The 26,640-nt window shown below is 41.6% G+C and overlaps 2 protein-coding genes across 9 annotated transcripts; one reads left to right on the forward strand and one right to left on the reverse strand.

The window, feature by feature from the left end:
- Positions 1-58: 58 nt before the first annotated feature.
- Positions 59-17,304, reverse strand: MPP3 (membrane palmitoylated protein 3). 7 transcript variants are annotated; one of them, XM_017834129.1, is made up of 20 exons: positions 16,386-16,470; positions 15,498-15,653; positions 14,237-14,347; positions 13,740-13,858; positions 13,167-13,244; positions 12,955-13,035; positions 12,295-12,432; positions 11,270-11,363; positions 10,428-10,513; positions 9,482-9,556; positions 8,255-8,451; positions 7,279-7,343; positions 6,847-6,867; positions 6,261-6,302; positions 5,103-5,267; positions 4,321-4,401; positions 3,795-3,888; positions 3,171-3,279; positions 2,231-2,353; positions 59-1,362 (listed from the first exon to the last, which is right to left on the reverse strand). In XM_017834129.1, the coding sequence occupies exons 3-20, from the start codon at positions 14,259-14,261 to the stop codon at positions 1,180-1,182; spliced, it is 1,776 nt and encodes a 591-aa protein (XP_017689618.1). In that variant the 5' UTR covers positions 14,262-14,347; positions 15,498-15,653; positions 16,386-16,470; the 3' UTR covers positions 59-1,179. The 7 variants fall into 7 exon arrangements, with proteins under 7 accessions (XP_017689618.1, XP_017689617.1, XP_017689619.1 ...); XM_017834128.1 differs by lacking the exons at positions 15,498-15,653; positions 16,386-16,470 and adding an exon at positions 17,202-17,304; XM_017834130.1 differs by lacking the exons at positions 15,498-15,653; positions 16,386-16,470 and adding an exon at positions 16,684-16,759.
- LOC108506786 (G protein-activated inward rectifier potassium channel 1-like) lies at positions 16,914-26,639 on the forward strand. 2 transcript variants are annotated; one of them, XM_017834136.1, is made up of 3 exons: positions 16,914-17,582; positions 22,894-23,110; positions 24,604-26,639. In XM_017834136.1, exons 1-3 carry the CDS (start codon positions 16,932-16,934, stop codon positions 25,203-25,205), a joined length of 1,470 nt encoding a protein of 489 aa, XP_017689625.1. In that variant the 5' UTR covers positions 16,914-16,931; the 3' UTR covers positions 25,206-26,639. The 2 variants fall into 2 exon arrangements, with proteins under 2 accessions (XP_017689625.1, XP_017689626.1); XM_017834137.1 differs by lacking the exon at positions 24,604-26,639 and adding an exon at positions 21,028-21,108 and having other exon boundaries at positions 22,894-23,005.
- Position 26,640: the final 1 nt, after the last annotated feature.

The following is a 26,640-nucleotide window of genomic DNA, read 5'->3' on the forward strand; positions in this document are numbered from 1 at the left end:
GTAGCTGTTCTATACAACTTCTTGAGCTAGAGGTGATGTAGATTCAGTGACACTGGTATGTAAGAAATGTGCTTTTAATGTGCATTGTTTAGTTCTGCTAAATGTCATGGAACAAGAATAACATCATACTGTCAAGATGCAAGGAACAAGACTGGTGCACCAAAAGGTCTTGTTTAAAGAGCACAGTACACAGGAAATATTAGAGCACAGCAGGCAAGCAAAACCAGGAACTACTTACAGCTAACATGCACCTGTACAATACTCTCCCTCCACCCCCCAAATAATTACAGAGCACAGGTACTTCCAGAATCATCTCTGCATTTTCTTATTAAGACCTATCTAATAATATTGTATATTCAAGTCTCCTGAAATATATATACAAGGTCCTCTAACAGTTAAGATTTCTTCAGGCCAATGAGATGCTCTGGAAGCCTCTGCCAGATTTGGAGCAAAGGCAGCCATAAATGCTGCAGGGATGATGATTTTGACCTGTAGCTCAGCCACTTTGTCCTTCAGCCTCCTCCTTTTAGGTGTTGCTACATTGGTGTCAAGAGTGTATCCCATCAGGCAGCACTTCCAAAGGTGTCTTGTAGAAAATAGGCTGCTTAAATGTTGTATTTTAGAACCACGTGCAGTTACTTTCACATAGACTAAAAAAAAAGTGTCTGTTTTATCAGCTGGCTCATCATACAGGTGCACTCATGGGTTGTTTAAAATTTGTCCTGTGTCAGTAGGAAGAGACTGGGAAAGAGGGCAGAAGAAGTAGCTTATTAAGACCTATCTACCTCATTCTGATTTTGTGGCTGGAGTTGTGGCCAAAGGACAAAAATTCCACCTGGTCAGTCAGTGTCTCAGCACTAAAATGCTTTAGAAGTGTGGGGACCCTCTGTGAAACCTCACTGTACAAAATACACTATTTACAGCCTAAAGGTCAGTAAAAGATGGGACTGACTTGTTTAGTCTGAGTATTCACTTTTAAATGACAGCTGCTATTCAAAATTTTGATTCAGGGAGGCAGTGTCAGCTTTTAACTTTGTTAGTTCTTCCTCATACAGTCTTTATATATTGCCTTTTAGACAGACCAGCAGTTTTGAAGTGAATTTGACATATTTCCCTTTTCTAATTCACTCATTTACAAGACATTTTTATGCAGTCTTTCCCCTTAAACATGGTAACAAGCTATGACCTCACCCAGTTGACTGGCACCCAAAATGAATCCTTGTTTAGCTTCTCTAACACGGTTTTCAGCTGATTACATGCACTCTGGAGATCTTCTTTCACCAGTACAGTGTCAATTAAATGGCCATACTGCTCTTCAATGAATGCTGCTGAATTAAGAATTTCCTGCTGTTCTTCGTCCTGCTGGCCAACACAAGGTGATGGTATGAAATTTATGTCTTTTTAATTACTAGCATTTTAAAGTATATTAGCACATGTAAGTCACTACTTTGAAAGAGAGTGAAACAAAAGCCATTAGGAAAAGGTATGTAAGGTATTGCAACTGAGATTAAGGAGCTGTTTCAAAAAAATGCAAGAGGTCTTATGGAGTGGGGAAAAAAAACATGTCACAGGAGGAGCATAAGATGGTGACACTGCATTTGGAGTTGCTGCCTAACCCTAAGATCTGGAAATCACACTCCTCAAAAGCTGAAAGGGAGTGCTGGATCCACTGGCCCCAAGTTCAGTAGTTTTGAGGGCTTAAACAAGAACTTACCAAGTGAACTAAAGTTCTGTAGTGTATAAATTCGAGTTCAGGTTACCCAAAGCAATACTGTAAAATCTGTTCAGATTTACCCATCACCAGTTTGCAGCTGATCCTTGTCAGACATGCACATACTGCATTTTTTGTGAACCCAATTAACACCAGTGGGTGTCACTTTGGAGTGACTACTGTTACCATTTGATGGGGCTGCTCATCAGGAATGTAAAATGATTATCAGTTTATCTGAGTTCAGCAGCAACTTCCCCTCCTGCAGCCTCAGTGATGTACACATGGATCCACATGGAAGAGCAGCATCTGGCTTCATGTTGCTTTAAAACTTGAGTATATAAAGAGTCAAAAATCACATTCTGAAGTTCCAGCTGAAAGGCTATCTGTGCACAAGACCTTCTTAGAGCCCCACTCTGACATTCTTGCTGTCATGGAAGAGGAGCTCTTTCATGTCATAGAAGGGCTAGCCCAAATACTTCTTTCATGTGTAAAAAGAAGATTAAAAGTTAGAATGCTTACCAGGGGGGCTGAGATTTCTTCTGACATGGGAGATTTTAGGGCATGTTTTTTCTTTTCTGAAATAAGAGGCTTCACAAAGATGACATAAGGCTTAAACTCAGGAGTCCTCAAATGCTTTACTGCCTGTGAACAGATGTTTTTTTTGTTATCAGACTTCTGTTGTATGTCAATGATCTACTCAAATTCCTTTCAACAGTTTCACTAGTGCACACTGACACCCTGTGGTGTGAAGTCCTGTGTGCTATACATTTGACCTCAGCAGTCTTTTGGTCTTCAAAAGAAAGGTTCATATCAGTGTCCTGGCTCCAAGAGTATTTGGAGCATGGCCTTAACTGCACACCTGCCTTACTATGCACTGTGATACCAAGGAGAAAGGACCTGGCAAAAAATACTGGGGAAAGTAGAAAAAAAGTTGACTTCATGGGCAAGTTATGGTTTGCTTAAGTGGCCAAACACCAGAAATTTTAAACCTGGAATTCACCTGAGGTAGCATTGCAAGTCTTCTCCTAGCCCAGTTACAAGATCTGAATCAAAATTTCAAAGATTAACTCACAGCATGGAGGAATTAAGACCAGGTCTACTGGCACTGCTTAGGATGATTAGTAATGTGCTTCAGAGGCAAGAGAAACTAGAGTGAAAAAACCAACAATGCTCCAGGTATTCTGTGTAGGACTGGAGCAGGTGAGGACAGTGATGCACATCACTCCCACAGCAAGGGAAAAGTCCCACGGTGAGAGCCACCAAAGTGACATCCAGGCTGCATTAACAAGACATCAGGAACTGTCACCACTGCACTGCTCAGCTGGAGGTCAGGCCAGGACACACAAGTTCATTGTTCTTTGGAGGGTAAGCAGCCACAACTGGTGAACAACATCAGTTACTCAGGCTGGCAGCACAGTAACCAATATTTGCATTCTTTAAAATAAGATGCAGAACTTACTTCAGGTACCACATCCACCAAACAAACCTTCTTCTTGGCCATCACAGACCGGATTGCCTCCAGGCTTGTACCATATAGATTTTCTTTGTATTCTCCATGTTCCACAAATCTAAAAAGTCAATACATTTTTAAATACCATCTCCAAGGAATATTTAACTTAGAACATTTGACAGCTGTTTGCTGAAGTCACAGTAGTCAAAGGAGGAGGAGAAAGGCAGAAAATCAGGGACAGGTAGGAAAGGATTTCTTTTTCTCTCTTTTTTTTTTTTTCCCTTCTGGTTGCTTTGTAGCAATAGTCTTCTTCCCATGTCACTAACAGCTAATCAGCACTACTGACAAAATGGGGAAGAAGAAAAGATGTTTTTCACAGAAAATAGAATAAAGCTGGTCAGGAAATGGGACTGCAATCCTTCCATCTTATGTTATTCCTGATTTGCTTCTTACTAAATCTTTGAGTTTGCTCTGACAGTCCAGATGGAATCAAGAGCTTTTGACCTGGAAAGCAGAACCCTTCTAACACAGCTACTCCAACCTGACATCCCATTTTGGTGTCCACATCATGCAAGACTGAACGAGGTGTATTTTTAAATAGTCAATTGTAGCAGTGTTTCGAAATGAACTCACTTGTTTTGCTGCACATCTGTCTCGAACGATTGCTTAGAGACAAAATTGTATTCTACTCCCTCCTTCTCATGACTTTTCTTTGACCTGGTTGTATCTAGAAAAGAATGGAAGCAAGACATGGGAGACATAATCAGCCTTTGCAAACAATGTTTTCTGAACATCCTAGTTTTTCACACCAGCTCTTTCTGCGAGTCACAGTCTGTTTTTTACTTCCTCTATTGAGTTTTTCATTCTTTTAACAGACACTGAGAAAATGCAATCTGTTCACTTGGGAAAACACAATTCAAAAAAAAACCCCACTGATCTGGCAGAATTCCAAAATGCACACGTGTAAAGTTCCATAATGATTTATTCACCTATTAAGGGCAAACATAGTATATTACAATGAGAAAAATAATTTTAACTCCTCCTAAAACATGCAATAGTCAGAACACAAATTATCACTCATCAGTGCAGCTGGCACTATATTTATTAGACACCATTTAAGGAATAAATAAACACCCACAAGTTAGTGAATTTTACTCACGTGGAACTGCAACCCCGTACTCCTGGGGGTTCTCTGACACAACCTTCTGCTTGAGCTCACTTAATTTGGCCCCCAAGCAACCTAATAAAATAAAAGTGATTGACTGATTTCTGTGTGGCATGGAATGCTGCAGGGAATAAATGTATCAGCTTCACACAAATAAGATGATTTGGGAATGTGCCTGAAGAGACCTGTACATGAGAGGCCTCATGACCTGCTCCATCGGATTCTACTTTGAAGAACATCACCAGGAACAAACTGAATTCCTTGAGCAGCTGTGGGACAAACATTTGGCAGACACCAAGTCAGAAAATCTGTAATCTTAGCACTCAAGTTCTATGGGATACCCTTGATTTCTAGGCCATCCTGGGAAACTTGCTCCTCACAAAGCTGATAAACCTACTGAATTAAAGTTGCATGCAAGATCTTGTTAGGTAATTTTAACATTTACCTCTTCATCAATTGTTCCAACAGCTTAAGTGTACATGTTTGAGTGAGAATCAATGGAAGGTGAATCAGAAAAATGAGAAATAGTCGTGCATCATTATTTTTAGGAGGATTTGGTGAGTTTGATTGCTTTTTTTCAGTTGGTTGGTTTGTTTTTTAATGTAATTTGAAATAAAAGAGCAATCTCTGACCAAAACCAGAAAAACCTTTTAAAAAAACCCACCAGGACCCACAAAAAACCCAAAGAAAACACCTAAAAAAAAGCCTTTTGCAGTGCAGGCGATAAGGGAAGAAAGGAGAAAGGCGAAGAATTTTGCACCAGTTGTGTTTCTTACCAATCAAAACCACCAGCCTCTGCTGTTCCCCAGGCTGCTGCTGATACTTTGTGACTTCTTCATATGTCAGGAACTCTGCTCCATCAGCCTGCTCCGCTGGCTTTCCTTCATTCACATTGTTCTCCTTCTCTTTTCGACTCAATCGAAAGCTCCTGCGTAAACCAGCTGGGCAGGAGAGCAAAAGGGATTTTCAGACATGACTCCACTTAATCCACATTTTCCAGCTCGTTCAGCTACAGGTTACTGTCTTGGAATGCAAGTTATTCCCACCAATTTATTTTTTAATAATCAAATCAGTGGATATTTGCTAATATTATAGATGAGAAGTTTGCATATGATGTAGAAAACCAAGCACCCAATCTATGATAAAAACCCCCTCATATCACCTCCAGCTGGTTATGCCAAAGTCCAACTGTGCCTCTTCACAGAGATAATCTAGTTTATGAATGTATGGGAAATTAACATTTTAATGTCAAACCATTAATATATAATATATAATACATAATAGATAATATTATTATATTTTATTTATATATTTATTTTTAAATATTATTATATTTTATTTATATATTTATTTTAAATATTATTATATTTTATGTATATATTTATTTTTAAATATTATTATATTTTATTTATATATTTATTTTTATTTGTATGTATGTACTACACTTATATATAAATATATATAATTAACATTTATTAAAATATATCATATTATTTGTTAATATGTAATATATTATATATTATATATATTATATATGTATAATGCATATATTATGTAATTATATATTATATAATCATATATTCTATATTATATATAGCATATAGTTAATAATGAATATATTAATGCATATTATATTTATATATAATATATTATATATATTATATATGCTATATATTCTATATATGAATATAATATATTATATATATTATATATTGTATATGCTATATATTCTATATATTAATATAATATATTATCAATTAATTAGATGTTTCTTTGTGGTAATTTTGGGGGTTAAAAGTCAACATAGGCAAATTTTCACTTTTTAATGTGGAGGTGGGTTTTTTGGGTGGGTTTTTGTTTTTTTGTTTGTTTTGTTTTTATGTTGGGGGGGGGTGAGGGTGTTAGGGAAGGGCAAAGGGATTTTGGTTTCTCACCTATGTACTGTCCATTGAAATATCCTTCACAGTCACAGTCCTCTGTAAATTAAAAAGCAAGGAGGTTGGGGGTAGGGCACAGAGAGGGATACCAGGAATATGAATCCCAAGAAGCACGTGCAATGTGGAAAAAAACTACAGCATGCAGAGTTGAACACGAAATACCTGATATTTGGAAAGGCACATATAAACTGTGAGCCCACCACAGCTGCTCATAATGAAAATAATGCAGAAAACAGTCCAAATGAGCAATGAAGACAAATCCCTTTGGATTGACAGAGGTGCCCTAGAATGCTGAACCCCAATATTTCTTTATTTTTTAAACATGCCAGATACAAAGACTGTGTTTAACTCACTCAAGCTCACTCAGAAACCTACAGAACGTGTATCAGAAGACACAAATCTTTTCTCTTGAATCAAGAGCAAATCTGGAAGTTATCATTACTTAAGTCATCGATCTGAATTAAATTATTTTAAATAATAATTCATAAAGAAACTGTCCTAGGAACAATACATCTACTTTTCCCTTTGTTTAAGGGTGTAGCAAGTGTTTTAGAAAATGCTCTGGATGCAGGAGAGGACCTACCTTTGTCAGAGGACTGATCATCTGCAGTTAGCATGAAAGGCAGAGTTGGAATGATATTAAAAGACAGACAAATAATTGAGCAAAATTAGAGAGAAGGGAAAGGAAGGTTCTTCTGGTCTGATTGCTTAACAGGCTTTTCTATCTTAAAAAAAAAAAAAGAGAACTGAAGTATTATACCCTTACCAACTGATTAAAGATTTCTGGGCTGCAATTTAGTATTCTAAGCAGTTATCAGTTTAACTGTCTTGGGAACATCTGAGAAAAGGCTTAAGTAGCAATCCTCATTACAATGAGTGTAATGGAAACTAATCTGAAAAAGCTTCATTTAAATCAGTAATGTTATTTTATAATTGGGTCGAGCATCTTCCCTCCTCTTTGTAGCAAAAGAATACTAAGTACCAAAACATTACTGGAAGAACAGACCAGACTTACATAATGGTTTCTTCAGAGTCCTGGCATTCTGCAGAGTGCCTATTGTTCTTCTGTAAGTCAGTCGTCTGAACAGAAAATAACTGTATTTTAGATGTGCAAGCTCAGAATTATAGAGGATTTATAGCCTGTTATACACCTAGCATTGAAAATAAAGAATAAGACAGAGCTTTTCCTGGAAAATTTAAAATGTCTCTGATTCAACAATTTAAAGGGCTTTCTTTAAAACTGTGAGCTTTCATAGAGCAGAGCCAAGTCCTCTACTAGAAACCTCGTGGAAATTGTGGGGGCCAGAATAGAATCAGACCTGTTTTAGTTCTTAGACACCCCACCTCTGTAACACCTACAATTCAAAGAAGACACATCCAGTGATTTGCAGTAAGAATCACACAGTGAGACCATTGGCTTAAATCAGATTCCTTCTTAAATATAGGACTTAAATATCAGACTTCTGTACTGTAAAGACAAGAACTGAGGGGTATTTTTGCTTGAGAAGATACACATATCTTGCTGTGAAAGCAGAGAAGCTTCGAGCTCTAGAAGGTATCCCAGTCCAAGCTAAATACTCCCTGAGGAGCCAGAAGAGAGATCAGATACATTTTTTACTATTACTACACGCATAAATTCAAAATAGTTACAATAAATCAACATTTTCCCTCATACTGTGGATGTACAAGGCTGTGAAATACAGTCTCTCCATAAGGTAGGAGCGTTAAGAGGCTGATATTCCACATCTCATTTCATATGTTCATTTAGCAAGTATTTCTGTTTTCATGCTACAAAGTGTTAAGTCCATGGCAAGCTATCCAAAGCAAACTAGGAAGTTTATTCTATAAGAGAATAGAGCTTTTTAGTGCTTTTCTCTAAGCATCTGTATTCATCCTGGCATGACCCTGCCCTTCATTTTCTGTCAAAAAAAAAAGAGGCATAAAAATCAATGTGTGGAAAAAAAATAAATCTATCAGCTCTGCTGACAAACCTTTCTTGGAACTGCTTGGAGGGGATCAAGCCTGCCCTGAGGTTGGTATCTCCAACACGCTTGGCTTGCCACCACGTGGGATCATCTTGGCTCACAACCTCTAGGACGTGTCGCCTCTTAAATGGCAGCCCAGCCTCCTGGCAAGGGATGGCTTTGTCTTCTTTGGGGTTATAGCAGAAAAGTGCCCTCATAAATACCTGTAAAAGAAAGTAAAACATCATTTCTTCCTGTCCTGTTTGGAATTTCAAGCTGCCTTTAGAAGGTTCTCCCCAGTGCTAACACTATACATACACTTCATCTCTCCTTTGAGCACCCAGAAATATGGAAAGGTAGCAAGCTGCAAGCTGTATTATGACTTAACCACTCATGCAGAAAAATAAACTGAACTTTCAAGTACATGCACAGTCATTATATATTGGCATTGTGGAACATGAGACTCAAAAGATCAAAGCCCCAAGAAACACAGACCACAGCCTACATCAAGTAGAAAACACAAAAGAGAAATGGAGAAAAGGGGAGAAAAGAATAAAAATGGATTTACTGTCAAGTTGCCCAATTATGAAGACTGTCCCTAAAATGTTCCTTTAATACATCAAAATCTACTATTCACCTTTGGATTTGTATCTTAACACTACTTAACACATCACTTTAAAAAGTGACCTGTGGGCTTCAAAGAAAAATCTGGCAACCAAGAGCAGGGAAGCAGAAAGAGGCTGACAGAGGAATCTTGTAAGGGACCAGCTGAACAGGGATTCCCTCTCAAGGAGATGATCAAGTGGATCAAGTGCTTCAGATAAAGCACTTTGAGATGTGTGCTGAAGTTTGCTAATGGGGGGTCACATGATGAATGCAGCTCTGTCAGTAGATAGGGCTGATCTGACTCAAGGGAATGGCAAAATGCCCATGGAGATCATGGACAGACTGCAGCTGTGATGGTAAGGGAAGACTAGCAGGAACACCAGTTTTAACTACATGAACAAAAAAAGAAGACACCAGATTTCAGAAATGCTGTGACAGAACATGTGCCAAGATGAGGAAGAGGAGAAAACTCATCCAAGTAGTTCTATTCAATAAAAGAGCACTGCAAAGAAACCACTCCACTGTCTTTGTAGTGCAATTCTGTGTCTGTGGCACTTCTCAGTGACACAGCAGGAATGTTGCAGTTACAGAGATGCAGTTACAATGATGCAGTTACAGGAAAATGTGGGTGCTTCAGCATTTCAGTACCTTGCTGTCTTTCAGACGATCTTCTTCTTTGATGGCTGGAATTATTTTTAACGTTATTGACCCCTGAGACTGAGCCTGAGAAACAGAGAAATGATTTTTACTTTTGAAAGCAGGACAAGGATACAATGCAGACTTTTCAAGCTCCAGTTAAGGAGCTAGCAGCTGTCTCTTCTTCTCAGAACAGTAACAGGCCAAGCTAATCCACTATTTTAACTTCATTACAGAGACAGTCATGATGTTCCATGAATCTTCCACAATGGTGTCTTACCCATGGAGACATCCACAGTAACTACTTGGCTAGAACATATTAAAATCTGCCTTAAAATTCCTTCATTTGCTTTTAGCAACTGCATTAATTTCTGGACTAGAGTTCACAGGGTGTTAAATACTTCTGTGGCTTTTAGTATGAGACTAACTTAAGTTTTTGCAGACTAAACATCAACAAAATAAACATCTACTTTCATTCTAGAAATCTTTGCTAGTAAATGTCAACTATTATAGTAAATTAAAAAGCACTTCTGGATGCATCAGAAATCTAGAACAGGTTTATCTGATCTATTTTAGATGCCTTATTTTGGGTAAGATGAACTGTGTCCCAGAGAAGCCTGCTATTCTGCACAGACTAAAAAGGAAACACAGACAAACAGGAATGTACTTATAATTTGCAATTTGCTTGTCATAAACAAAGCACTAAAGGGACGTTCATGACAGAGCAACATGTTAACTTTATATTTGTATCTTACTTGGTACCGATCCAGTTCGCAGAAGTTTCTGAAGTCAAAAGGAGAAGACTAATCCACTGGGAGAAGAAAAACTCTTAATGCAAAGACAAGCAGGGATTGCATCTTTTAGCTCTATATTTAAAACTCATGGTTAAATTTTATCATCTATTGTAATTACTAGATCACCCAACAGAAAAGATCTTGAAATGAAAATCAGTGCAGACCAAAATCTGACTTATTTCTTCCGGTCGTTTGTGAAGCACAGTAATACCATTGACTTCTCTTAGTTCATCTCCAACATGGACAAGACCTGAAAAGATGGCAAATAAATTAAAATAGGTCTACCACTCCTCTGATGTCCAGCCTAAGTCATTAGCATGTGCCTCCTCTCCTCCCTCATCCAGTTTGATATGTTTAATACCATTGCCTTTGTTGGCAATGTGCCTCCAAGTCTCCTGCCCTTATTCCACATGGCATTTTTTTTTCATGCAGCACAGTCTTAAAGGAGACCAGCATGCAGATAAACAACATGTGGCAAGATGCTCTGCAAAACCACTGCCTCTATTTCCATCAGCATTAAGAATATAAAACTGGAATAGTTTCATGAGGATGATCAAAATCTTGTAAAGTCAGGAAACACACTGCTGACTGTAAAGGCAGGACTGACACGACAGATCAACACTAGAAAGAATGCCAGACTCATTTTTTTTAACAAGCCATGAAGAGACTACAAGTTTTAGGTTTGCTTATCCAGTTCAGTGAGAAATGTTGTACTTATTATAGCTACTGTTAACCAACATAAAAGAATTTCTCAGTAAAGCACACAGAAAACAACCTGAATAAACCAAAATTAAAAGTAAAAAACATTCTTTTCTTTCTCCTAGAGCTCGAACCTACTCCTTCAATCTTTGTTTGCATTTTTTTCCTAGCAGCCATTTCAGAAAAAAAACCCATGTTAAGTAGATTAATAGATTACTGATGAAATACAGAAACGCCAAGTGCACGCTCAGGAAACTTCAGAAGTTTGCAAATGCAATTTAAAATCCCCTTTCCTTCAGAAATTTACCACTGCTCATACCACTGCGATCAGCTGCACCACCTCTCATGATCCTTGCCACAACCACAGCTCCTGTGTGCTCATCTCTTCTGATGGTGGCTCCCTGAAATAAAACAAACCCCCCCACCAAGAAACCGTAAGAAATTTGCTTAGAATACAGCAAGCAGTGAAATAACATGTACACTACCTCACCTTTTAAACTGGAATTAATTTTTCAATTGATTTTCTCTTTCTCCTTGACAGTTTTCACTGTTATTCAACTTTTGCCTGCCCATTATGGGAAGGTACACACCCCTTCCTTTCTGTGGACTTTGCTGAGTGCTTACACTACCTACATTATTGTGGTCATCCAGTCACTCAAGTGTGCAAAACAGGATTTGTTACAACAAACTTTCTCTTTGTCTTCTAATCTTTATACAATACAGGCAGCACTTTTACATATAAAAGCAACAAAAGCCAAGTAATTAATCTTTTTTTTTTCCCTTCTCCAAGCTCTGCTGGCAATATAAAGCTTTAATCAGCTTTAGCAGGAATTAAGAGACTGCTCTCTTCTACTGCTGTCATATACAAAAAGTGTATTTATTCCCCAACACAGTTGTTTTTCCTTAGGAAATCAATTCATCCATTTCCATTTGTACCTTGACAATATAATGTTCACATACAGGTATCAAAACATACTCTTACCACATGTCACTGACTTTAATGCAAATGAATATATTAAGTCACTGAATGTTAGAATGAAAACAATTAATACATATAATAAGCATAATCACTTCAACACATACAATTTCCTCAGAGACAGTGTTCCCTGTGTTAACTGGTATTATAAACCCATGTCCACAAAGCATCCCAATGCAAAATTGTGAAGGTGTATTTACCAAAAGTTTTCTTTTTATGTTACTTTACTGGCTTCAGAACACTCTCCTAGTTTTTGCTGGTTATTTGACAGCATCCTCAAGTGTCTCCTCTATACTCACAATAACACTTTTGCACTACAGAGTTCTATGACTAGGAATGGGTTATCTAATATGTACCAAGGGTTCTTTATTTTTCACTAGCCGAACAATTTTCACCGATTCCTCATCAAAATCATCATCAAAGTTATCAGGTAGAGGTGGAAGGACTGGATCAAAGTTCTTCTGTGCTACAGTGTCATGTACTACAAGCATTGCCTGCATAAAGGAAATAAAAAATAGGAATGTCATGTAGCAATATTACAGCTCCCAGTTCTCATGTTTCCAATATTCCAGCAAACTTACATCTCCCCCTTTCCACCCTCACCACAAAACCTCCAGAAAAGATTCAACAATTACAGTAACCATCAGGTAAACTATATACTGGTATATGTTGATACTTATAATAAATCCAGGCAACAACAAAGCTCAGCCTAAAAAAAACCTGAGTGGACTATGAGAAGCAAAAAGGTTTCCTTTTCTATTCTGCTCCCTCAGAAAATAGTAAGGAGGGGACAGAGGGAAGACAGCCTGATGCACTATGCAGGAAAGGCTGTGTCTTCTCAATTCCCTTTGCATCCCACAACCTGTGCAGGAAATCCCAGTGGAACAGAACTACAGTTTGCAAGAGGTTTTTCCTTTTCTCTTAGGGACACTTCAATAAAAGTTTTCTGCTACAAGATGTTCCATTGCAATTGTGCAAAGGGATTTTGTTAAAGTCCCCAGTGTGTTTTTTTTTACCCTGAGATGAGGTGTTGACAACAGCTGAAGTAGCTCTTTTTCTTCGTTATTCACTGGTGCAGTCTGCAACTCTTCTATTACCTTCAAAATAAAAATTTACAGCCCCAAAATTAAAGGAGTCCACCAAACAAGATCCAATTGCAGAGCTCTGATGTATTAGAAAAGCAGGCTTAAATAACAGGAAAAGCAGGAGAGAGGAATTTTTGACTTACATCTTCAACTAATCCTGCTGCACTATGTAAAACAGGGGTTGGACTCTGCCTTTCATAATGACGGAGTTTTTCATGAATCTGAAAAAGATTATTCAGAGATATTGCTACAGAGAGATTCGAAACTTTCTAAATATACCTACACCAGAATATTTTTCTATTTAAGGAATACAATTTTTCTGAGATGTGTCAGGAAAATAATCTCTCTTGGGGTTACTTTTTTTTGCTTAGGAGTCTTCTAGTTTTCTTTTTACTCGTGATAGTTTCAGACAGCCAGAAAATCTGTTAAGACTTTAGCAGTGTAAGGAAAAAAAAATGCAGCCACCTCAGACTACTTTTTAGTTACAGGGCACTGTATCTTCATTTTAGCAATCAGAGCAGAGATGTTTCTTCCTGAACAAAATATGTTAATTGTCAAATGTTTGTGCTTAAACACACATACTTTGGTTGGTATGGAATTCTTAAAAAAAAAGCAGCTTTGGCAAAGTAAATGGTTGATAAATCAAGAGAATAAGTTGATAAATACAGAGAATAAGTAAACTGTAAGGAAATGTACATACTTAAATGAACTTTTACCTTCATGAGGTAGCTGAGACTCCTTTCACTGAAGACATCCCTAAGGAATCCCATTTCCTCTTTATGATTTGAGTCGGGTCTTAGCTGAGATGTCAAAAGGGCCAACGTTTCGTGCAATCCTAAATTCAGATTCAGGACAGAACGAAAACATTGTACACAGCATTTCTCATGGGACCTTCTACTGCAGACTCAACAGCTACTACACTCACTTGGGTACCATGTTGGTGATTATCAAGTTTGCAGAGACTTGTGTTTATCTACCACTCATTTTGCCTCCATAAGTGGCAAACACAGCTTAAGATGTAACAGTTATCATGCTAAGGCAAAAGCTACCAAAGCAATATGTATTTTTGAAAAAACATTACCTTTTAAGTTTCCCCGTCATGTTAATTACCCTGTGTTCTAGAACAACTTGCCAGTTTGAACTGATTTCCTCTGTGAAACACATACACTAAGATTTCAGTCACTGTTCAGTTGAAAACATGCAGATGAGTTACCTGAGTCTTCAGAAAGCACTGGCATGGCTTTGTTCTTAATCTCAGAGGCAAATGTTCAGCTTAAATCCACACAATTGTTTCTTCTTTCTGGACTGTGATTCAGAGGCAGTCCTGAAAGGAGCAAACATAGCACCTAAGCTCAAGCACGTGAGAAAAATGGCAAGCAGGTAAAAATAGGGAATTCCTAGTACATCTTTCCCTCAAATGCTCAGTTTAACCTAAATCGAGCAGAGTTCTGCAGTTATTCTACACAAGTAAAACAATGAAAAAGACCAGGTTATACGATAACCATATTGCATCTCAGACAAGGCTGAGCATCCCTCTAGAGAGGTAGTTTTCACAGGTCTAAGTAACTGCAAAGACAGAAGAGAATGGATGTTTAAAAGCCTTGATAAACATCAGATGCAGAAACAGAGAGAGCAGGCAGGAAGATGCCACATCACAAGATGTTCTGTGGCTTCCTAAAAGCACATCTCAAAGGAATGTATGTCCCCCTGGAATTCTGATGAACACCATACTACAATTCCATTAAAGCTAATAGTAAGACTGTCACTCTATCAACCTTGGTCACAGCTCCTAAGAATGTTTCAACAAGTCAGGCTACTTCTCCATTGCTCAGAAATTGCTTTAGATGCTTTTAGTGCAGATTTCTCTTGTCACTGAGAGCAAATGACTCCAGAGCAATTGTTTTAAAAAAAAGGAAAATTGAATTTATGCTTATAATTACCAAGATGAAACACTGTATTCCACGGCACTTAAAATCTTTTTCATGCTTACAAAAATTCATCAGACAAATATTTGCACTAAAAAAACCCTGCCATAGCAGCACACATAAAGTATTACAAAGGAATGTGTGATACTCCAACTCTTTGCTAAATGCAATAAAGGATGCTCCTTGTGTTTCTACTCGCAGATAAATCTCTGATATTTTGATTGCAAGTTTGATGGTTTTCCAATTCAACATTTTTTTAAATAGCTTCCTGAAAATACCACAGTATTGCATGGCAAATTAGCATATACCTAGTCAGAATTTTCCAGATTCCCGAGTTACTCTACAATATACTGAAATGTTAAGCTCAACAGTCACCTCTGTTTTGCACCTCGTATTTTCTACCACTACAATTAATTAGTCCACCTGGGTATCAAAACCTAAGTGAGTTTTCAAATGAACTGAGTGTTGAAATCTCACTCTGATGCTCTACATGGTGTCAAAGTAGGGGATTAAAGAGAAGCATAATGTGATTTGGCATATCCCCATTACCTTGGAAAACAAACCTATTGTGGTTCACAGCTTAATACAACACAAAGCTTCTGTAATCCAGATTAATATCATCCAAAGCAGCAGATCCCATTTCAGAAAGCAGTTTAACATCTTGCCGGGAGAAGATCACCCCAGCGATAGGGTCAGACAATACACCTGTAGGAAACGGGGCCCGGGTCCCGATGGCCATTACACAGGATTTCTCCTCGCGTCCAAATCTGAGCGAGACAAGTCTTTCGCTGGGTACTGCACCTACTGCAGCACTAAACGAGCGGCTACTCCCACGGCCGACCGAAGCACGGAGAGGACAGCCCAGCGTTCCCTGCTGGGCACCGCGGGGCCGGGCTCTTCCCCCGCCGCCCCACACCGGGGGCACGGCCCGCGATGGGCGCTCCGGGGGCCTGGCGGACACCGGCGGGGCGGAGCGGGGCGAGGCCGGACCGGCACCCTGGGCAGGGCTCTCCCACTCCAGGGAGAGCGCTTTTCGTGCGCTCCACCGAGCCCGGGCACCGAGGCTTGTGCGGCCGGACCCCTTCACGGCTCAGCCGAGCACGGGGCGAAGTTCCGTCCCGGGCCGGGCTTCCCGCACATCAGCAGCCACACGTTCCCTTCCCGACCCGCTTCCCAGCCCTGAGGCCGCGCTTGGCGAGCGCCGCCCCAGCCGCACCTCCGCGGGGCCCCCGCCGGGCACGGCCCCGAGTGTCCCCGCGCTCGGCCCGAGCCCGCCGGGCAGACCCAGCGGAGCCGCGGGCTCCGGTCACGCCGGGCCCGCACCTCGGAGGCGGCGCCGGGAGCCCGGCCCGGTCCCGCCCGGCCGAACAATGGGGCCGCCTCTGCCGGCGCTGCCACCGCGCCCCGGGACCAGCGCTGCCGCCGGGCCGCCCTTACCTGCGGGTGCGGGCCTGCGCGGGGCCGGAGGCTGCTCCGGAGGCCTCAGAGCGGCTCCCGACACTCGCGTCCCCGCATCCCGGTGCGCACCCCGCTCATGCGCCCTCGGAGCCGTTCTACGCGCCGCCTCCCTCCCGCCCCCAACCTGCCCGCGGCCGGGAGGGCGGCCGAGCTGCGGTCGGAGGTGCGCGCAGCCCGCTGCGGCTTCCCCCGGGCCCCGCCGCCCTGACCGCCGGAGCTCGCGGGGCTGGGCCGGCCGCCCTCGCCGTTGTACCCTCCCTGGCCCGGCCCGGCTCACCCCTCCGGCCGCTCGGCGTGTGCCCCGTCAGGCCGCGGCCGCTCCGCATCTTCCCCCGGTGCTGCCGGCGAGCGGGCAGCGCTGGCGGCTCCCGACCCCCGCTCCGCCGGCATCCGGGTGCGCCCCGTGCCCCGGGCACCGGCGCCGCGCCCGGCGGCGGCTGCTGCGCGCGGGCAGCGGGGTCCGGCCGCCCCTCCCGCCCCGCCGCGTTCTCGCCGCGCCCGCGGAGCATCTCGGCGGCCCGCAGCATGTCGGCCGTGCGCAGGAAGTTCGGGGACGAGTACCAGGCCGTGGGCCCCGCTCGCTGCAGCGCCCGCAGGGAGCGGCAGCGCTTCGTGGACAAGAACGGGCGCTGCAACGTGCAGCACGGGAACCTGGGCGGCGAGAGCAGCCGCTACCTCTCCGACCTCTTCACCACGCTGGTGGACCTCAAGTGGCGCTGGAACCTGCTCATTTTCCTGCTGACCTACACGGTGGCCTGGCTGGTGATGGCCTCGATGTGGTGGGGCATTGCCTACCTGCGGGGTGACCTGCACCAGGCGCACGATGACACCTACAGCCCCTGCGTGGCCAACGTGTACAACTTCCCCTCCGCCTTCCTCTTCTTCATAGAGACCGAGGCCACCATCGGTTACGGGCACCGCTACATTACCGAGCGCTGCCCCGAGGGCATCGTGCTTTTCCTCTTCCAGTCGCTGCTGGGCTCCGTGGTCGATGCGTTCCTCATCGGCTGCATGTTCATCAAGATGTCCCAGCCCAAGAAGCGAGCCGAGACGCTCATGTTCAGCCGCGCCGCGGTCATCTCGCAGCGGGATGGGAGGCTCTGCCTCATGTTTCGTGTCGGCAACCTCCGCAACAGCCACATGGTGTCTGCCCAGATCCGCTGCAAGCTGATCAAGGTAAGGGCTGGCACGACAGCGGGTGGCACAGGGCAGCCGGGTGGCAGTGGGCAGCGTGAGCAGCGTTGTGTCCCTAGTGCAGGTAGCGTGGGGCTTCTCCTGTGTGTCCCTAGTGCAGGTAGCGTGGGGCTTCTCCTGTGCAGCCCCTGCTGCTGCTGGTCTCTGCCCTGGCCCAGGGAGAGCTGCCCTGTCCCTCGGTGTGAGTGAGAGGGGCAGTGTGAAGGACTGTGAAGAAGTTGCAGTGGCTGGCCACAGGAGGAGCCATGGAAGAGCCAAGCTGGCACAGGGAAAAACAGCCTCATCAGAGACCTCCCAGGGGCATTCCGGTGGCTTGTGAGGCTGGCAGGAAGGATGGATGTGTCAGGATGCAGGATAGCTGCAGGAAGGGTACTAAGGCATGCTCCTTAGCAGGTGATGGCTGGAAAGAAAGAATTGATTAAGGACAAATATCAGCCTTGACCTCCTCTTCCCCTTGGGGAAACTTGGTGATCTTGAACTTGCAGAGCTTTATCCCAATGTTCCAGCTAGTGACCTCCTAGCATTTCAGAGGGATTGTACAGGTGCTTTAGTGGAAAGACCCTTTGATTGTCACGGTACCTATTTAATAATCACTGATGATGGTTAGCATAATTCAGAACGCAAGAAAACCGAAACTCAAAGATCATAACAAAACAAATAAATTATAAGGAGACAGTGGAATTTGGCAGGCACAAAGGTCTGGAAGATAAATCAGGTGGAGCTGAATGGAAGAAAACCACTGTATAGAATTGCTGAGGTGGAGCAACACAGCAGCTCTCAGCAGCTCTCAGCAGCTGTGTCTTGTCATGGGAGCACACCTGGGGAGGACTGTCAGAAGTGGGATCCCAGTGATGACATTAATTTCAGAATGTCGTATCTGAGTGTTATAAATGTTCATACTCTATCTGGTAACCCACTCTTTGGAGCAACTGTCCTTTTTAATAATCTGCAGAAATAACCATGAAGCAGTAGGTGATTGGGCAATGGTAAATATGGAAGGCTGTTTTCCTTCTGTTCTGGGCAGAACACTTGACTGAGGTGTTAATTTTTCTTGGTGCAGAATACCATTTAAAATGGAGAATCCACTAAGATTCAAAAAAATGTTGGATATATATGGGAACAAGCTGTCAGGAGTTACACTGGAGCAATATTTGTAGGAATTGGAATGCCAGCTAAACCATGTTTTTTGTTGCTCTCTAACTATTCAAAATTAGCAGAAAGCCTCCTCTCAAGCTGGAATGCAAGTCAAAGTGGAATAAAAGCAGTGTCATAGTTTTGTTTTTACAGTGATGGTAACTCATTATAAATTCTTTTTGAAATAAGACACTGAATATACAAGGTGTGCTTTCTGCTGACAATCTATTGCTACACAATGCTGATATGCAAATGATTGGGACAGAACACTCAGGGACATTGATGGTTCTGCTTGACCAGTTTCTCTTAGGATAGCCAGCTTAGGATAGGCTAGACAATGAATCAGTGAGCAGTTCTTGATTTTTTTTTGGTACAGTTGTCATGCCCATGACTTGTCTTAAAGCTGCTTTGCAACCTTTGGCAAATATAAGCTATGAACAGTGGAAAAATTCAAAGTGAATGTGCACCAGCTGCCCCCTCAGTCCTCACTGCAAGGCGTGGTATTAGTTCCTGTGGCTTTCTGTAAATCCTCCTCGTTTTGTTGAACTGGACACATCATTCTAGCAGTCAATAGTGGCTGTTCAAGTGTCTTATCACACTTCTGTCCTTGACATAGGAGATTTTTTAGTAGTGAATGTAGTGTTTTGGTTGGACCAGTGGAGCTCTTTACCCTTTGTAAAGCAAGTACACCAACCTGAGTGTGTCTGACTGGCATTTACTGACAGTGTGATGTATGCCCTAAGATACTCAGGAGATTGCAGTGGTGCCACCACTGTCACCACGCTGTGCTGGCTTTCCTTTGTGTCCAGGGACTGTGCAGCAGCACAGTGTAGTGATGTCGTGCAGAAGTCCAGGGCTCTTTTTAGGCTGGGTCGTGGTGAGTTTGGAGAACAGTTACAAAACTAACTGTGTGTGTCTCAGCAAAAACTTTTCCAGGAACCTGAGTCTTTCTAATTTACATTGAGTAGTGTAAAAGCAGGAAAAAGCAAAATCCTGGGGCGAGAAACAGTAAAAAGCTGTTTGAACTGGCTGCTGAAAACGCTGCAGTTTCAGATCCTGGTCTTTTCAGTGTCACAGTGAGCTTTATTTTTCTGCCTGTTGGTTTCTGGACCTTATTCATGTGCCTCAGGCAGTGTGGTGATCAGTATTGATTTTTTAAAACTTAATTACGCCAGCTATTCTTATCTTCTCTTGATGGGATTACAGGTGTGATGGATAAACATGGTAGTGCTGGAGTGTAAAGTGCTCTGTGTAGTGTTTCAGACGGTGTAGGACGTTTTGATTCAGGAAGCTGAGGACTGTAAAATCATCATAGCCTGCTTTCAACATGTGCTAACAATAGTATTAAAAATACTTCTTGCAAGCTGATAGTCCAAGTGTGGAGCTGAAGCCCAGATAGGTGAGATGATTCCTCTCAAATGCCAGTACTGAAAATACCCTAGTACTGTTTGGCAAATGACCACATACCATTTTAGCATTTTCCAGATTCCTGAGGTTCTCTACAACATACTACAATATTAAGCTCGATGGTGCTGCATCTTTTGCATCCCAATTTTTTTTATACTCCAATGCTTAATGAGTCCACCTGGGTATCAAAACATAACTATGCGAGTTCTCTAAGGAGTGAAGTGACAGGGGGTTAATAAAAGTAAAACTGCATCATGTCCAGTTAAAGGAGAATGTGCATAAACAACAGGGATTAGAAAAGCAATAAGAATGAATACAGGATAGGAGTGAAGATTTGAAGGACATAAGGTGTTTGTTCACTAAAACAGACTAAGTGATGATGCAGTGGAAGTGTGCCTGGTAATAAAAAACAAAACAAAGATCCAGTGGCAGAAAGTTAAAGACATGGGTTTTTTTTTTTTTTTTTAACCTTTGGAGAAATTCATCTAAACCTTTAGATTCTCTGCCTTTGACCACATTTAAAATGCAAGCTGGGGCATTTCTAAGTAGTTGTGCCCTTGTTCAAGCATTGTATTGATCTGTGAAATTTGCTTGGCTCTGTGTTATATGAGTCAAAATAAAGAATCACAAGTGTTCCTTCCAGACTTATTGCTGACAGTTTATAGTCCTCTGCCTTGTTTTGTGATCCTTTGAGTAAAGCTGTGTATGTGCAACAAAGGTCACTGGCTGGGAGCCTGACATATTGGGGCTATTAAGCTATCTTCATTCAGGTTAATTTCTTTTTTATTTAACAAAGTTTCTTTTAAAAATTCTCCGTGGCCTGCATAAATCAATCCTGTGTGTAAGATACTGAATACCTCAAACACAACCTTTTGCTTTCTCCCAGATCTGTTACCTCTAATCATCCTCGCTGGATTTGTTTGCTTTTGAATGGATTTGATCGAAGACTCTTCCACAGAGAAAAATGGTTTGTAGATCAAAACAAAGTTCTTAAGTCAGTCAGGCAGCAGTTTTTGTGCAAATACGCACGTTTTTGTCTGGGTAGATGTATTTGATAAAACTTTGGGACAGTTTGAGGTTTTAGATGTCGGTTCTTGCAGCTCACGTCGAGCCTTGTTACCGTGGAGCAAAGAGCAAAGATCCTGCACAGCCAAGGAATTTGGGCCCCCACGGAAGGAGCAGCAGCCAGGCAACAAAGCAGGGGTGTAGTTCTGCAGCTTGGTTCTGCAGGTTGTCTCAGGGAAAGAAGAAAAGATATTTTAGCCATAGTTTGATTACACCTTTGCCCATAACAGAGACCGTCACGACCGGTGTGTGTAGTGGTTCTGATCATTTTTATTTCATAGCATTGTCCTTTATGTTTCAAATCACAACTAATTGGTGAGGATGCTTTTACGAGAAACCAGCTGATGTTTCCTCTGTCTTCATCAGCAGTGGAGAAACTGGCTCTTGTCCTCTTGTGTAAGGGAGAACTTGGTTATTTTAGATAGGAATTTTTTATTTTCCTTAGCAGAAAAACAAACACACAGCACATAAATGAAATTATGCATTGTATTTAATATTCTGGCAGCTCCCTAAGTGGTTATGTAATCACCAATAAATACCAGGCAGTTATAACATCAGCATTTTTAAGATGCATGTGAAGTGGAAGGACAATATGAAGATACACTAGTTGCTTAGGGAGTGTTTTTAAAGACTAGTAAAATAATACTAATTGGATTTCAGTAGATGGCAGAACTGCTGCCTTTGACTTGACCTCAAGGAATGGTGTTTCCAAGCAGTGGAACCAATACATTTGTCAATATGAATGCAACACCATTAAAATTATTCAGTAAATACAGAATAGTCTACCATTTATAATCAGTACTCGTCTTCTTAAAGAGTTAAGTGCTTTTTAATCAAATAATAAGCAGAAAGGATTTTAAAGAGGTTTTGTGTTGGCTGTGCAAAGCTTCTAATTTTAATGGGCAGTTTCCACCAGAGACCTTCAGAGACTGAGCTGAGGAGCTGCCTGGCCAACTGATGTAATTTTTAGTTATACTTTGAACACCAGGAGAATTTGGAGGGAACACTAAGGGGTGGAGGGAAGCTATCATATCAGTGTTTTTATTGGACCCATGAAATGATGGGAAGAAAAATGGGGCATTTAAGTTAATAATATTATAAGTTCATTATTAAGGTCAGCTTAGAGTAGGTGGTACATGCAAATTGGCAAGGGATGACTGCATCATCAGCATCAATTCAGGTGGTTTTGTGGAAACATCACTTACCAGACATACTGTACCATTGCCATGATGTTTACCTTTGAGTTAGTACATCATATACCATCTGCCAAACAAAAGTCTTAATGAAATAATAATGAAACCTGAATTCAAGCAACAGATTCAAATGTGCTCAGCTTGCAGATTTTGTCCTTGGTAACAGGACCTTTTGCTGCAGGATATTCCTGCTGAATGTCCATTGCAAGGCATGTAGTGTGGCACATGACATTTTTGTTGAAGTATATACACATATATATAACTCATGGTAAAGTTTGTAGATGGTGATGAATCCTAGGGCACAATAAGAAAAGTCAAAATTGTTCTTATACAGCAGCCTCACCGTATTTAGCATTACTTGTATTCCATTCTGAAGACCCCAGAGCTAATATATGTAGATGATAATGTCATGGAAGAGGCAGGTTTAAACTTCATTGCACTGATTTCATGTTTTGCCTCACGTGGTGATTACTAAACCATCTTTTTATCTTTAGTCCAGACAGACACCGGAGGGAGAGTTTCTGCCACTAGACCAGTGTGAACTGGATGTTGGATTTGGAACTGGAGCCGACCAGCTGTTTTTAGTCTCCCCTTTAACCATCTGTCATGAAATTACCTCAGAGAGCCCCTTTTTCTGTCTCTCACAAAGATCACTAAGAAGTGAGCAATTTGAAATAGTTGTCATCCTCGAAGGAATCGTTGAGACTACGGGTAAGATTTAGAATAATACGCGTACTCTAATTTTTAGTCTTTTCTTTTTTGTCCTGATATTTTTAGCAAGGCAGCTGTTAGTCCTGGATGCTTCAGAATATCCTGCCATATGCTGCAGAGCTTCAGTGGCCTGTTCCAGTGAATAGGAGACCTCTCTCCCCCACAGGGCTCTGCATTCCTGATTCCCAAAGTGGCCAGAACATCCAAGAAGAGACACAGGCTCCTGATTTAAGGGCCACCACTCTGAAAGAACGTTGAACTTTAAAAGTTGCCAGTGCTGCAAAATCTCCTTTCTGTGTAGCTTGCATTAAATTGAATGCAGAATAAGGAGTCCAGTTTTACAGCACAAATACAGACCTTGTCAGCCCCAAAGATTGTAGGCACATATGGTTATCAACAAATATGAGCAGGGCTTTTTTTTTTTCCCATTTGGGTATGGTGTTGTCCAGATGACAGCTGACTTTGTGGCCTTGTCTTTTGAGAACTTAATTGTTTTATGAATGCTGTGAAAACGTGTTCTAGTTATATAAGAAGCTCTGCATCAAGGATCCGTGCACGTTGTTGAAGTCCAAATGATCAGTATTCTGATCTTCCTCTGCCGCCTTCTGAGGATTTGTTAAGCTTTGGTTAATCAAAGTGCATTTTCGTCCTTTCTGCATTTACAGTTGCATGGAAGGCAGCTTCAGTGTCTCTGCACAGCTTTTGTCTTGACATACTATTTGGAGAAAAGGTAGCCTAGCCTATAGAAGGAATGGACTGTTAGATTTTTCATTTAGCTTTAGCTCCCCCCACACCTGATCCTCGCCAGACAACTCTGGAAGCCTCTGCCAGGCAATAGTTCTTTCTCCTAAGGTGACTTCTAAGGAACAGTATTACAAACTCTATCAAGACTGAGAGAATTGGGATTGTTCAGCCTGGAAAAGAGAAGCTCTGGGGTGACCTAATTGTGGCCTTCCAGTAGCTGAAGAGAACTTACAGGAAAGATGGGGCAAGAGCATTTAAAGGACAAGGGAGAATGGGTTAAAATTGAAAGAGAGTAGGTTTAGATTAGATATTAGGGAAAAAGTCTTTACTTGAGGGTGGCACAGGTTGCCCAGAGAAGCCCCATCCCTGCAAGTGTTCAAGGCCAGGCTGGATGGGGCTCTGAGCAACCTGATCTAGTGGAAGGTGTCCCTGCCCATTATGAGATTTTATGATACAAGCTGTAAGATTGTTGTTGCTGTCAAGCTAATACTGTTTTAATTTTACATTCTGCTTTTGCTTGGTCTCTAGTCTGCAATATTTAATGCAATATTTGTGTAAAACTCTAGTCAGTGAACTGGAGGCACTCCATTGACATCAGAAGATTGTCCAGGAAAAATCACCCCATTTTATAATCCATAAAATTGTTAGCTTACAGGCTACAATTGATTTTTTAGCCTTGTATTTTTTGTTGTAGATGCCAGTCTGCTTGCTGACATCAGAATGCCATGCTTTTGTCTCTGTTCCCACAGGAATGACGTGTCAAGCTAGGACCTCGTATACAGAAGATGAAGTCCTTTGGGGTCACAGGTTCCTCCCTGTAATGTCTCTGGAAAATGGTTTTTTCCGTGTTGATTATTCTCAGTTTCATGCTACATTTGAAGTGCCCACTCCTCCTTACAGTGTTAAAGAGCAAGAGGAAAAGCTGTCCCTGTCATCTCCTTTCAACAGTCCCGTTGATAATAACAAAACCAGAGGAGAACAGGCTTGTCTGCTTGACTGTGTTGATATTGCAGGAGAGAAGGACAAACTCCCTTTTAAACTTCAGAAGATTAGCTCAAGAAAGGAAAGCCTTCCACAAAGAGCCCTGAGAATGAGTTCCAGTAACACAGAGAAGACTTTCAGTACTGGAGATCTCTTGAAAATTCAAGAAATAAGTCCCAGCTCTGAGGGTGAAGACAGGGATGACAGGATGCAGCTGAAAGCCTCAGAAATAAGTGCTGAGGCTTTGCCTCAGTCTGCCAGTGACCTCGAGTTACACAGGATCTCTCCAAGTACGGGAGCTCTGGAGGTGAAATTGGAAGATAATTTACCTGCCAAACTTTTAAAAATGAACTCTGATTGCCTCTCTTAAGAGCTGAAGAAACAGGAGTTGCTGCTGATAAACTGTGTTCGAGACTGCTGACCTGAGAAAGTTGTTTTACAGTAAAGTCATAATTTGGTTTTGCCACTTTCAGGAAGAATGATCCTTTTTGCATAATTGTTCTGTCCAGATCCAATTTAGGTAGCATAATAGGACTTTGAGGGGCAGGAAGATTAAACTGTCATGCCAAAGAGATCCCTGCCCTAGTGATGTTTATCAGCATGCTCCCTGCAAATCTACATTGTCTTCCATGTATGCAGATGCTTTTTCATGAAGCAAGGATCAGATCTTTATGTCACAGAGGGTGTAACAGCAGCTGAAACGTGGTTTTGTGCAGCACAGATCTTGGACTGTTCCTGAAGTATAAAACAGAACACAGGAAAAATCTGTGATGCTGCTTGGTCACAGTCCAGTGGCCTTCCTGTGACACCTGGAGACTGCATCCCTCCTCAGTGATCTCCTTCTGTGCTCCCAGTGTCTCATTCATTGCCAGTCAGGTAAAGGAAGCAGTTTGCAATAACCATTTGGGTCATTTAACTCACATGAACTCTCATAAACGTGTTCAGAACTAGACCTCAGCATCTGATTAGGTGGGTCACATGTTGAATTTTAACAACCATATCACCAGTCACTGTGAAGGGAACCTGAGGTCAGTAGCTCAACTTAATGGTGTGTCTCATACTGCAACTAAATGAAATTTTAGTTTGAAGACATTGTAATCAAATAAAACCAAAATGCTCTATAATGCTCAGTCATTACACCTTCTCAGAGTTTTACTAATGAATGGTAGTGTCATGTTGATAATGTTTGTTACATTTGCCCTCTCCATTTGTGTATGATTCTCAATAATTTTGTAGATTTGACATTTATTACTGTTCAGCTCAGTTCACCTCAGCCTGTGAAACAAAAGTGTTTTTTTTCCTGGTTGCTAGTGAGTAAGCATAATCCAAACTTGCTGTTTTGTAAACTGCAGTGTTCAGTAGCTCAGCATATAGGGTGTTTATCACCAAAGCACTAGCACAGCCCTCTCCAACAGAAGGATCAAATTCTACTCTTGTTACATGGACAGAATTCAATCAAATTTAAAAGGGGTGGCAGTGGCCACTTTGATTGGCAAGGCATTCCTTGATGGCAAAGTGATATATCCAAGCTAGGAATGACTTGGCTTGCATAACTTGCTATTTCTTGCTTTGATCTGGCTACAGTGGGAAACTGGAAAATGGTATTTTATGCAGGGGTCAGATTTGCTCGTCGTTGTTTGTTTTCAACGTGAATTTCAACGTTATATATGTGCTGAAATCTGTATTTTCATTTACTAACTGTATTTGTATGGAGTACTTAGATGACAAGGTGAAGTCTTGAATGATGATGAATCTCCCTACTCATCAGAACAGCCAGAGATGGTGTGAAATAAAATTACATCCAC

This window comes from Lepidothrix coronata, unplaced genomic scaffold (assembly GCF_001604755.1).
Source record: "Lepidothrix coronata isolate B3197 unplaced genomic scaffold, Lepidothrix_coronata-1.0 Scaffold229, whole genome shotgun sequence".
Taxonomy (NCBI): Eukaryota; Metazoa; Chordata; class Aves; order Passeriformes; family Pipridae; genus Lepidothrix; species Lepidothrix coronata.

Coding starts and splice junctions, on each gene's coding strand:
- MPP3 (XM_017834128.1), bottom strand. CDS start 14,261: ATGCCAGTGCTTTCTGAAGACTCAG. Junction 13,859..14,236: donor AGTGCTTTCTGAAGACTCAG/GTAACTCATCTG, acceptor ATCTGAATTTAG/GATTGCACGAAACGTTGGCC. Junction 5,268..6,260: donor TTTCAATGGACAGTACATAG/GTGAGAAACCAA, acceptor TCTCCTGCCCAG/CTGGTTTACGCAGGAGCTTT.
- LOC108506786 (XM_017834136.1), top strand. CDS start 16,932: ATGTCGGCCGTGCGCAGGAAGTTCGGGGACGAGTACCAGGCCGTGGGC. Junction 17,583..22,893: donor TCCGCTGCAAGCTGATCAAG/GTAAGGGCTGGC, acceptor TTTTATCTTTAG/TCCAGACAGACACCGGAGGG. Junction 23,111..24,603: donor AGGAATCGTTGAGACTACGG/GTAAGATTTAGA, acceptor CTGTTCCCACAG/GAATGACGTGTCAAGCTAGG.